Source organism: Microtus pennsylvanicus, chromosome 20, assembly GCF_037038515.1.
Source record: "Microtus pennsylvanicus isolate mMicPen1 chromosome 20, mMicPen1.hap1, whole genome shotgun sequence".
Taxonomy (NCBI): domain Eukaryota; kingdom Metazoa; phylum Chordata; class Mammalia; order Rodentia; family Cricetidae; genus Microtus; species Microtus pennsylvanicus.
Genome location: NC_134598.1, coordinates 10,927,186 through 10,938,585, shown reverse-complemented (window position 1 = coordinate 10,938,585; position 11,400 = coordinate 10,927,186). Strand labels below are relative to the sequence as shown.

Here is an 11,400-nt window from a genome sequence, read left to right as displayed (position 1 = left end):
CCTGGTCTACATAGCCAGGGCTGCAAAGTGAGATGGTGTGTCAATAAATAAATCAAAAGGGGGCACAGGGTTTTGGGCTGGTTCAGGCAGGAGTTGGGCATCAGAAAAGAGATCGCCACAAAAGACCCTGTCTCAAAAACAAGAAGAGTTCTTCCCAGAGACCCAAAGGCCTACCCAGCTTCCTTTCCCTTCCCCCACTCTGGGATAGACACAAAGGGAGGGGACTTTTTTCCCATCTCTCTGCTATTTATAACTCTAATCAAGAAATAGTGCCAGGGACTAGATGGGAAATAATTTGGCAAAATGGTAGCCTCACAGCCTTCCACTTCGCCCGCTGGTTTCTCTTTCTTACTAGGCATTGGTCTTGTGTATGGCACTCTGACGCTTACTTTGAAGGCCTATTTTTACCACCCCACCCTTCTTGGGTTCATCACTCTTGAGACCTTTCTCAAGACCATTTCTTGTTGTCTCTATTGTCTCTGCCCTTCGAATACCTCATATTCTTGCGAACTCTCTTCTTCCCTTTCCTATGTCCTCACATCTCTCTCCTGTGTTCAGGTTATACTTCTTCAGCAGAGAAAAAGGAACTGTGGGCTCTTGCTCTGACCACAGGACAGTGTTTGTTGCCAGGTGAGTTAAATGCAGATGCTAGTTTGGGCATTTTCTTTACGCTCTGCAGGGCTGCAGCACCCCTCTAAACAGCTGCTATGAACAGACACATATGCAAGGCTGGCTCTACCAGGGTTTTCCTTCAGTGTCCCCGGGCATTTCCTCTCCAGCGTGCTGTGTCTCAGAGCCCCGGTCAGCAGAAAAGAGATGCTATGAACACACAAAGGAGCAAAACTGGGATGGAACCCAGTGCTGATGACTCCTCCCCAAGCCTCTCTCTGACTCAGGTCAAAGCCTCGTTAGAGCCCCAGCTGCCTTCCTTTCTGCACCTGCAGCTTTGCCTCGGTCTGGTCTGCACTCCCCTGCGCTCCACCAGCTTCCCATAAATCGGAGGCTGAAATCAGATGCCAAGAATCTGCTTCTGACCTCCTCTGCCCAAATATTTGAGAAGTCACCTCACCCGCCACAGGAGGAAGAAGCAGAAAATAAGAGAGATTGGTCACCCAAAATTAGCCTGGCTATAAATAGTGGGGCAAGGGAGGGAAAGAACACACAAGACTACTGGACCAGCTTAGTAATGAAGACAAATATATTTCCCCAGGGATAATCCTGAGCAGAGTGTTGCAGTGCTGAGCTACACTGTAGGTGAACAGACATAAAGAAACTGGAGAAACCCAGAGAGGGAGGGAAGGTAGACACTAAACATCCTGCCAGAAAACGTCTTGTCTTTGAGTCAAGAGTTTAGACGCACACCTTTAGTCCCAACACTCGGGAGGCAGAGGCAGGAGGATCTCTGCGAGTTCGAGGCCAGCCTGGTCTACAAGAGCTAGTTCTAGGACAAGCCCCAAAGCTACAGAGAAACCCTGTCTCAAAAAAAGTTTAGAAATTAGTAAAATTAATAAGCAATGCTCAAAGCTGGACACGGTACTGCACCCCTTCAATCCAAGCCCTCATAGGCAAGATCTTTAGTGTGAGGCCAACCTAAAGTCCAGCCGAGCTCAGGGCAGGGGCACAGCTCAGTGGAGGAGCCCCTGCCTAGCATACATGATTATGATTCCCAACACCGCGTACACAAAAATACTGCATTATAACATTGATATAACATTCTCAAAATGACAAGACTACGCAGGTAAAGATCACATGAGTGTCTGCCGGGGGGTGAGTCCAAGTACTAAGGGGCAGCTCGGGGCAGCTCCTTCCCAGTTGTAGGCTCTGTACTGTGGTGGAGGCGGAATCTATACGGGGGGAAAATTGCACAGTCCTCGAGCGCAAATGAATACATACGTACATGACGAGTTTGGGGTTTTTTAAAGACTTATTTAAAAATTAATAAGGCTTGCGGATTGTTAATGGCATTGTCCCGATGTCAGCTTCAGGGTTTTGATGTCATAGTGCAATTGCATGTTCAGGAAACTGAGCAGAAGGTCCTCAGGCCTTTGCACACTACTTTTGCAATTTTCTGTCAGTCTAAAATTCTTTCCAGAAATATTTTAGTTGAGAAATGTCCATACCCAAGAAAGACAGTGGCCTTTTCTCCCATACCTTCCTGATTCCCTAAATACCTTCTTTACTTGTATATGGAACCCCTATTTGCCAGCTCCCCAATACATACTTTTCCCAGCTGTTGTCTCTAACATATAAGCAAGCACTTGTAGCGGATACACTCCATGGTTCACTTCACCCTCCACCCCCTCTGGCAACAAAGGCTTGGAGTGTGTGTCAAGGGTCAGGCTTTCTCTCCCCAAGACACACAGCTTGAGGACTTTCTCGCTCACCCCACCCACCTCTCAAGCACTGGAAGCCTTTGCAGGCCTCTGAATTCTGCCTGTAGCCAAAGCTCATGCTGGGAGTGGCTGGGAAAGAAAGAATCTAAATGTGAAGTCCGGAGGGAGATGGCTTGACCACTCTGCTTCTTGAGGACCCAAAAGAAACTCTTGTATGTTGGAAAGAGGACCGAGGGGTCACTTCCCACAGGGAGCCATTTAGACCATCTTAGGGCCCTTTTCTTTGAGCCCTGGCTTTAGACCAACATTTGGAATTTGGCCACACTGCCAAGAGCCCCCTCTCTTGAAGCCCAGCCAAACTTCCTAGTACGTGAAGCCTTCTCCACTCCCTCCATGTCCTCCCTCAGTCGTCGCCCAACCCCTAACAACTCAGCAGTTCCCAGCACTAAGGTTTGGCCTGGACGCTCAATTTGGAGTTTGTTCAATAAAGCTAACTCTGAGAGAGACCTCAAAGAAACAAGGAAACATGAAAATGGGAACGTGAAGCCGCACGCATTCATTCCAAGGGAAAAGAAGCCGGGCGCAAAATCACACAGAGAAGTGAGCAGAATGCGATTTCAAATTCATTTTTTTTTACTTTGTTTACTTGGGGGATTTGGGGTTTTGTTTGGTTGGTTGTTGTGGGTTTCCATGTGTTTGCTTTGTTTAGCCAGAACTGGTGAACATAGGTTCAGCAAAAGACCCTGCCTCAATAAACTAAGTGAAGAACCATTGAGGAAGGCACTCAGAATCAACTTCCAGGCTCCATACACACACGCATGTGTGCCTCACACACACTCAGACCCAAGCAATACAAATAAACATATACAAAAGCATGCTACAGAGAGAGGGGAGAGGAGGAAGAGTGGAGGAGGAGGGATGGGGAAAGGGGAAGGGGAGGGGGAGGGGGGAATTTTTAATAGAGGAGCCATCCTCTGGAGACTTGTGTCCCACTTTTGCCAAAGTCAGCAAAAGCTAATGAGCTTCAACTACAGCGGAAACCAGAGTCACACAGTAAATAAGGGGAAACCAGACTAAAGATAACCCTGTAGAGATCAGTTGGAGTTCCCAGATATAGGCACCCTGTGTCTGCTTCCCAGCTCTCGGGCAGAGGAACAGCCAGTATGTGGGAAAGAAGGGCAGAGACTGGTGTCTGTTCTGTAGCCCTGGCAGTCTCTAGTGTGAAAAATGTCAGGATGTTGTGCCAAGGTAGGTCAGGGGAATACAAGATGACTCTAATCTTTTCTCTGAGTCACTCCTGAAATTCCCAGTACCAACCCCTCTCATTAGCCCACCTTCTGTGTCTCTCTTAATTATGTCTCTCTTTTCTGGTACCCAGCCAACCCTAACCCTTCTCTCTCAAGCCCCAAAGCTTTGGGAGTGAAGCACCAGGCATCTTCCATCCTGCCTCTTTTTTGCTTGCTCACTGCTGTTAGAAGCAGGGACCAGAGCGGGAGGGGGAGGAGCCTGGGCCATGCCGCCCTGTGACCTCTCACTCTTTCCGATCAACCAGTATATAGAACAGAGCCTCTTCCCAAACGCTCCTCCCCTTCCAGGATTCCCTTTAGTTCACACCCAGCAAGCTCCCCTGAAAAGAGTTTAGGGTCTCCCCTTTCTGAGGTCTCTCCCATGGTTTATGCAATGCAGTCTCGGGCTCTAGAATCAGCCTGAATGTGCATCCTAACTCTGCCTATTTGGATCTCTTAACTGAGCTCTACCTCGGACTCCTCATCTGCGTAAGAGAGATGACAGCAATATTACACAGCGCTGTCCTAGGAATCAAATGAACACACAAAGCGCTTGGCCGATTATGAATGCCCAGGAAGTGTTTATAATAGACACAGATACATAGATATTATCCAACATTTTATTTAGCTCTTGTGTGTAGTGCTAGGGATTAAACTCAGAGTCTTAAACATGCTATGCAAGCACTCCACTACTGAGCTACACCCAATCCAGTTCCTACTTAAAAAGTTTATGGTGGGTACTTGGAGAGGTGGCTTAGCAGTTAAAACCTCTTGCTACTGTCTTAGTAGCAAACCAAACACCATCACCAAAGAGCAAGTTGGGGAGGAAAGGGTTTGTTTGGCTTACACTTCAACATTGTTGTTCATCACTGAAAGACTTCAGGACAGGAACTCACACAAGGCAGGATCCCAGAAGCTGATGCAGAGGCCATGGAGAGGAACTACTTACTGGCTTGTTTCCCCCTGGCTTGCTCAGCCCACCTTCTTATAGAACCCAGGAAGAGCAGCCCAGAGATGGCACCATCCACCATGGGCTGGGCCTTCTCCCAATGACCACTAATTGAGAAAATTCCTTAGAGTTGGATCTCAAGGAGGCTCCTTCCTCTGATGACTCTAGCTGTGTCAGGTTGACACACAAAACCACCCAGTACACCTCTCTTCCAGAGGACCTGAGTTCAGCTCACACCACCCCAACAGGTGACTTATAACTTTCTTGAATTCTATTTATTTTTAATATTTATTTATTATGTGTGCAATATTCTGTCTGTGTGTATGCCTACAGGCCAGAAGAGGGCACCAGACCCTGTTACAGATGGTTGTGAGCCACCATGTGGTTGCTGGGAATTGAACTCAGGACCTTTGGAAGAGCAGGCAATGCTCTTAACCTCTGAGCCATCTCTCCAGCCTTGAATTCTAGCTCCAGAGGATCGGGTGCCCTCTTCTGACACAGTGGGCACACACACAATAATAATATTAATAATAATAATAATTAATAATAATAGAAAACGAAAGTTCCTAATGTTATTTTGACAGTTAATGAAATTCTGCTTAACCCTGTCTTTTAACAATTTCATGTTTCTCCCCCACTCATTTTTGATGGTCCTACACCTCCCAGGATATAGGATACCATCCTTCAAATTGTTGAATGAGGGCAAGCAAGCTCTGAATTTCATCCTCAGGACCCATATGTTAAAAGAGAGAACTGAGTCAGGCAGTGGTGGCGCACACTTTTAGTCCCAGCACTCAGGAGGCAGAGGCAGGCAGATCTCTGAGTTTGAAGACAGCTTGGTCTACAGAGCAAGTTCCAGGACAGTCAGAACTACACAGAGAAAACCCTGTCTCAAAAAGACAGAAAGAAAAAAAAAAGAAAGAGAGAGAGAGAGAAGAAAGAGAAGGAAGGAAGGAAGGAAAGAAGGAAGGAAGGAAGGAAGGAAGGAAAGAAAGAAGGAAAGAAGGAAAGAAGGAAAGAAGGAAGGAAGGAACTTCAAGAATATTCTGATTTGATCTGCACCCATTTGTCCCCCCTCTGCTAGTAAATGCAAGCAATCAACTTCACCTGTGCCATAGGTCAGAAAATGAGTAAACGACAAAGCCGTAAACAGGACATGGGCATGGACTGTTCCCATGTTTCTCAACTTTGGATGCATTTTAGAATCACCTGAATCGTACACATGTGTGTGGGTGTGGGTGGGTGGGTGGGTGTGTATCCTGGAATCTACCCTTCAGAGAAGGGTAATAAATTTAAAAATTTGGGGTCAAGAGTTGGGTTTGGTTTGGGTTTTTTTGTTTGTTTGTTTGTTTTTCGAAACAGGGTTTCTCTGTATAGCTCTAGCTCTCCTGAAACTAGCTCTGTAGACCAGGCTGGCCTCCAACTCATAGAGATCCACCTGCCTCTGCCTCCAGAGTGCTGGGATTAGAGGCATGTGCATACACTGCTGGAATTTTTTTTGTTTGGCTTGGTTGGTTTTTTTTTAATTGGGAGTATTGCTATGGGTATTGCTATGCAGCCCAAGCTGATCTAGAACTCTCCGTTCTTCCACCTCAGCCTCCTGACAGGTTTACATCTACTAAATATTAATCTAATCACCTTATTTCAGTAACAATAAAACATTATTGAGTGGGTAAGCAAATTGACCAAATTTTTCCCAGCATGTCTTCACTTTTTTGTTGTTGTAGTTGTTGTTGTTGGTTGGTTGGTTTGCTTGCTTGCTTTTCTTTGAGACAGGATCTCTCTATGTAATCCTGACGGCCCTGGAGTTTGTTATATATGTAAACCAGGCTGTCTTTGAATCTACAGAGATCCCCCAGCTTCTGCCTTGGGAGTGCTAGGATCAAAGCCTCCTGCCACCTCAATGAGGTATGCCTGTACACTACTTGTTTTTTTTTCGGGGGGGGGTTGTTTTTGTTTTTGGAGACAGTATTTCTCTGTAGCTTTGGAGCCTGTCCTAGAACTGTCTCTTGCAGACCAGGCTGGTCTCGAACTCACAGAGATCTGCCTGCGTCTGCCTCCCAAGTGCTGGGATTAAAGGCGTGCGCCACCACCGCCCAGCGCACACTTGTCTGCACACTTGTAATGCACCCCACAGCCCCAGTTGCTTGTGGGTCTGAATCAGAAGGTTCCTGAATTCCGGGCCATCCTGAAAAGCACAAGGAGACAATACAGACAGAAAGACAGACAGGACAGGTAGGCAAGCAGAGAGGCAGAGCAAGGGGCAGAGACAGGCTGTAACAACAGCAATAAATTGATGATGTTTATAATTTTTCTTGCTGGAATTAATCCTGGAAGCATTCCTCCTTCGTCAGAGAGGCCCTGTATAATTTACCTTGCACTTTGGCTGCAGCACTTAAGACTTCTGCCACGGCTAAAAAGGGTTCGCATTCCCTGACCACAAAAGGACAGGGATGGACTTGCACGCTCACCACTCACAGCCCGCAGCCTTAGCAAAGCTCCATAGAAGGCCGCTAGAGGTGCCTTAAAATGCTTCACTACCGTGATCACCCAGAGCTGAGAGAACCTTGGGTGGAGTAGCGAGATGACGAGAGGGCTGGGAAGGAAGAGAACGCGTCCTCTTCTAAGGAGAGGCCCTGGGAACGCACTGAGAACCGGCCAGCGCTGCCAGGAAGGAAGGTGAGGGAAGGAAAAGAATTTCAATGAGTTTGGAGAGCTTCTGCTACCCCAATAACAGAACTGGGACGGACAGCATGAGGCCTCCAACCCTCTCGGGGCCTGACGGCCAGGGCACGTGAAAATCGACGCTTCAGATTGACCAAACGGGAAAGCGCTTCCAACTCTGAAAAATGAGCTCACTGAAAAAAGATCAGCTCACCCACCAGCCAACCTTTCCCTTCCCTCCTTTAGGGACGTACTACCAATTACCCAACGCCAAACGCGGAGGGCGGCTCCGGCGTCACGTGACGCCGCGGCCACGTGACCCCGCCCTGGCGAGCCGAGGCGCAACCCAGCTCCCGCAGCCCGAGGGAGGGGCCCGTTGCTCCCAAACCCAGCCAGATACGACCATGCTGTCCCGCCTGCTCAAAGAACATCAAGCCAAGCAGAATGAACGCAAGGAGCTGCAGGGTGAGCGCAGTCCCTTCGGCCCTCCCAGCCGCGGCCTGGCTTCTGCCGGAAGCCTGGGGCCCGGGCAACCTCCCAAATTAAGGGGAGGGCGCCGGCTAGCGGGCGACCCAAGTGCAGGGCAGGGAACTGGGGCACTTCTGCAAATTCCGTTCCCTTGCCAACCCGCTCGGGTCCCTTCGGCAACTCCCCGATCCCGCCGAGGCGACGTCTGAGCCCCGCCCCTGGCTCTTGACACGCGGTGCCCATTGGCCCAGGCAGCGTCTCACCGGAAGTGGGAGGGAGTTGGGGGCCGCCCAGTGGGTTCCAGCCGGTCTGCCACCGCAGCTAAGGCTGTGAAGCGCGGATCGTAAGGCCCAGACTGGGAATCCTGGAGTTGCCAATCCATTGCCCAAAGTAATGGAGAAAGGGTGTCTGGGAAGAGGCCTGGGCGTGCTTGAGGGAGAGAGTCCCTTCCCCTCGCAGGGTGCCAGTTTCCTCACCTCCAAAATAAAGGGGTTTGGTTTTATGTTTGTGAGGTTCTTTTTTAAAGGTCTGACGTTAGTTGACCAGAATAGTAAGTTTCCAGAACAGTAAGAAGTACGTAGGGAACCCCTTGGCACCACCTCTTAAATACGAAGTCTGCTCCAATCCCTTTCCCCTTCCCCAGAGAAGAGGAGGCGAGAGGCCATCACTGCCGCGACCTGCCTGACCGAAGCTTTGGTGGATCACCTCAATGTGGGGTATGAACCTCGTCCCTCAGCTCGTTTCCTCCATCCACCCTGGTTAGACAAAGTCTGGGCCATCCTCCTAAAGGATCCAGGTGCTCCAGTTACTCCCCTGACCTCCCTCCCTCCCCCTAATGTAACTTCACGGAGACCTGAGTCAGCTTTGACCCCTAAGCAGCTGCAGTGGTCGGGAAAGTTGCCAGAATACCATACCAACCTCCCTGGCACAGCTTGATGCCACCTGGCGAACTCGAGATTCACCCTTTTAAATCCAGCTGTCACTTGGGTGGGAGGGAAGGACAACCTGTCTCACCACATCCCGCTTTCCTTCCTTCCCTCCTACTCTCTGGCAAGCCTGGGAAACAACTGGCAGGAACAAGAGGGCCCAGCTGGTAGAACTGAGGAAGAGCCTATGCCAAGAGCTATGACAAAACCAGGCTGTCTCTTCCCTTCCTTCTTGGTCTCCAGGGACTCTGCCCCCAGCCTCTACCCCGAGTGAGGAAGCCAATGATAGCCAAAGACTTGAAAAGACTTCCTGGAGCTGCGTGACTCAGAGGAACGCAGAGATGGTGCCTTGATAGTCAGCCTAGGGGAAGAAAGGCGGCTCACACTATGCCTTCCACTCAGAGCAAGCAGAACGGCTCGGTTGTAAATCCAGAGACTGAGTCACCCAAGGGAGACGTGCAGGGCTTGGGGGTCATCTCCATTACTCATCTGAAAGAGTAGGTGGAAAATGGCTGTGGTTGGAGCCTCTGGTCTCCTTGGTCTCCAGACAGCTGTCCTCTCTCAATGCTCCTCCCCCCCATTGGCACCTTTGCTACCATTTGTGAGACTGTTAGATGCCACCCTACATTCAAGTTTCGAGGGCAGCTAAGCCAAATCCAGATTAGAAAGGGTTTTGTGTTGCTACCCACAGCTCCTGTTCTCCAGAAAACGAAACAAAGGCTTGGTCTGTCTCAGCCCTTGTCAGGTGCCCTGACCGCTTTCCCGGACCCCCACACACACATTCCAGTGGGTGGCGGCACCGGATGTGGAGTCTCCTTTCTGACCTAGAGCACTGGGATCGGGAATGGAAAGGTCAGCTACTAGTAAGAGAGAAAACGGCAGTTACATAAAAAAGAAGCAAAAAAATCAGAGCACCAACCCCTTGGTAGTCATGGCAACCACAGCCAGAACCTTGATTGACCAGAAAAGAAGTGTTGCCCGCAGCGTAAGGACAGGAGTATGTCGTGTGTGTGTGTGTGTGTGTGTGTGTGTGTGTGTGTGTGTGTGTTCACTCGTCTTTATGGGTGAAAGGAGTATGGGTGGGAGAGTTAGGTGTGACGGCAAGTGCCTATACACCTGTAATCCCAGCACTTGGACAGTAGAGGCAGGAGGATTGGGTCAAGGCCAGCTTCATCCCTATAGCAAATTTGAGGTCCTTCTGGGCCACATAAGACCCCCTCTCAAAGGCAGTGGGTGTGAGAAAGCCAAGAAAATCTCTTGGGATAGGCTTATTTAACCCAGGGTTCCTAAGGAGGGGGCTTACTCTCCCATCTCATCCCAGATTCAGGGAGGGGCCTGGTTTCTTTCCCAGCTTCTCACTGAGAACACGGGCCTTCAAATCACTGCCAGATGTGTCCCTGCTGCTAAATTTTCCCACGCCCCCTTTTCCCTTCCAGCTTCTTCCTTGGGGATATCCCCCAGGTTAACCCTCCCTGCCCCATCTCAGCTACAGAAACTCTTTGAGAGAATAAGGAACGGTATGTTTCTCCCAGCTCCCAGATTGGCTTTCTTGGGAACCCTAGAGTTGTAAGGAGCCTGCTTCCTTAGGGTCATACCCAGAAAAGGCCAGAATCCCAAGGCTTCCCCAGCTCTACCTCCTGGCTGATCCTCCCAGCACAGTCATAGGCCCTGAAGACCACCCCCTATGAACCGAATGAGCTGACATCCTCCTCCTCCAATCCTTAGTGTGGCCCAGGCCTACATGAACCAGAGAAAGCTGGACCATGAGGTGAAGACCCTACAGGTCCAGGCCGCCCAGTTTGCCAAGCAGACAGGCCAGTGGATTGGAATGGTGGAGAACTTCAACCAGGCACTTAAGGTGGGCCACACTCAACACTTCGTTGCCTTTATTTGAGCCCCCATTGGCTAGCTTCAGTCTCATAACTGTCTCATACCTAGGGTTAATGAGGAAGTGGGGGTGGTCCCAGATATTCCTTCTGGTATCAGAAAAGTCAGAAGGCAGGATTTGGGTTTTTCTTTTTTTTCTTTTTTTTTTTTCGAGACAGGGTTTCTCTGTGGTTTTGGAGCCTGTCCTGGAACTAGTTCTTGTAGACCAGGCTGGTTTCGAACTCACAGAGATCCGCCTGCCTCTGCCTCTCAAGTGCTGGGATTAAAGGCGTGCGCCACCACCCCCGGCTGAAGGCAGGATTTGGGGATGTGACTCAGTGACATGTTGTTTAGGGCCCTGGGCTCCACAGAAAACCCTCAGTATGGTACATAATCCAGTCGTGCCAGGTACTCTGGAGCCTGAGGCAGGAGGATAGCTTGAGCCAAGAGTGGAAGCCAACCTGAGTAATGTTGCAGTAATCCGCCTCGAAGAAAGGCAGACAGACAGACAGAAAAGCAGCTGGTGTATCTGAGTGAGCGACCTCATCCTGGGAAGCGTAATCTATCCACCCTGATTCCTAGCCTCCAATCTCCTCTCCCCTTCCCAGGAAATTGGGGATGTGGAGAACTGGGCTCGGAGCATCGAGCTGGACATGCGCACCATTGCCACCGCACTGGAATACGTCTACAAAGGGCAGCTGCGGTCTGCGCCATCCTAGCCTCTCGCCTCTCCCCATCCTAGCCTCTCGCCTCTCCCCCATCCTAGCCTCTCGCCTCTCCCCCATCCTAACCTCTCGCCTCTCCCCCATCCTAGCCTCTCACCTCTCCCCGAACCCTCTTCTTACCCTCCCGAACAGGAGGGAGACTGGTAGGCCACAAATAAAACACAAGGTTCCATTCTGTGTGGT

At 49.9% G+C, this 11,400-nt stretch overlaps 1 protein-coding gene across 3 annotated transcripts; it reads left to right on the top strand.

The window, feature by feature from the left end:
- The first annotated feature begins 7,125 nt into the window (after positions 1–7,125).
- Bloc1s1 (biogenesis of lysosomal organelles complex 1 subunit 1) lies at positions 7,126–11,394 on the top strand. 3 transcript variants are annotated; one of them, XM_075954338.1, is made up of 6 exons: positions 7,126–7,247; positions 7,479–7,697; positions 8,344–8,416; positions 10,352–10,484; positions 11,101–11,212; positions 11,284–11,394. In XM_075954338.1, exons 2-5 carry the CDS (start codon positions 7,637–7,639, stop codon positions 11,209–11,211), a joined length of 378 nt encoding a protein of 125 aa, XP_075810453.1. In that variant the 5' UTR covers positions 7,126–7,247; positions 7,479–7,636; the 3' UTR covers position 11,212; positions 11,284–11,394. The 3 variants fall into 3 exon arrangements, with proteins under 3 accessions (XP_075810453.1, XP_075810452.1, XP_075810451.1); XM_075954337.1 differs by having other exon boundaries at positions 11,101–11,219; positions 11,315–11,394; XM_075954336.1 differs by having other exon boundaries at positions 7,127–7,247; positions 11,101–11,394.
- The last annotated feature ends 6 nt before the right edge of the window (positions 11,395–11,400 follow it).

Coding starts and splice junctions, on each gene's coding strand:
- Bloc1s1 (XM_075954338.1), top strand. CDS start 7,637: ATGCTGTCCCGCCTGCTCAAAGAACATCAAGCCAAGCAGAATGAACGC. Junction 7,698..8,343: donor TGAACGCAAGGAGCTGCAGG/GTGAGCGCAGTC, acceptor CCCCTTCCCCAG/AGAAGAGGAGGCGAGAGGCC. Junction 10,485..11,100: donor ACTTCAACCAGGCACTTAAG/GTGGGCCACACT, acceptor TCCCCTTCCCAG/GAAATTGGGGATGTGGAGAA.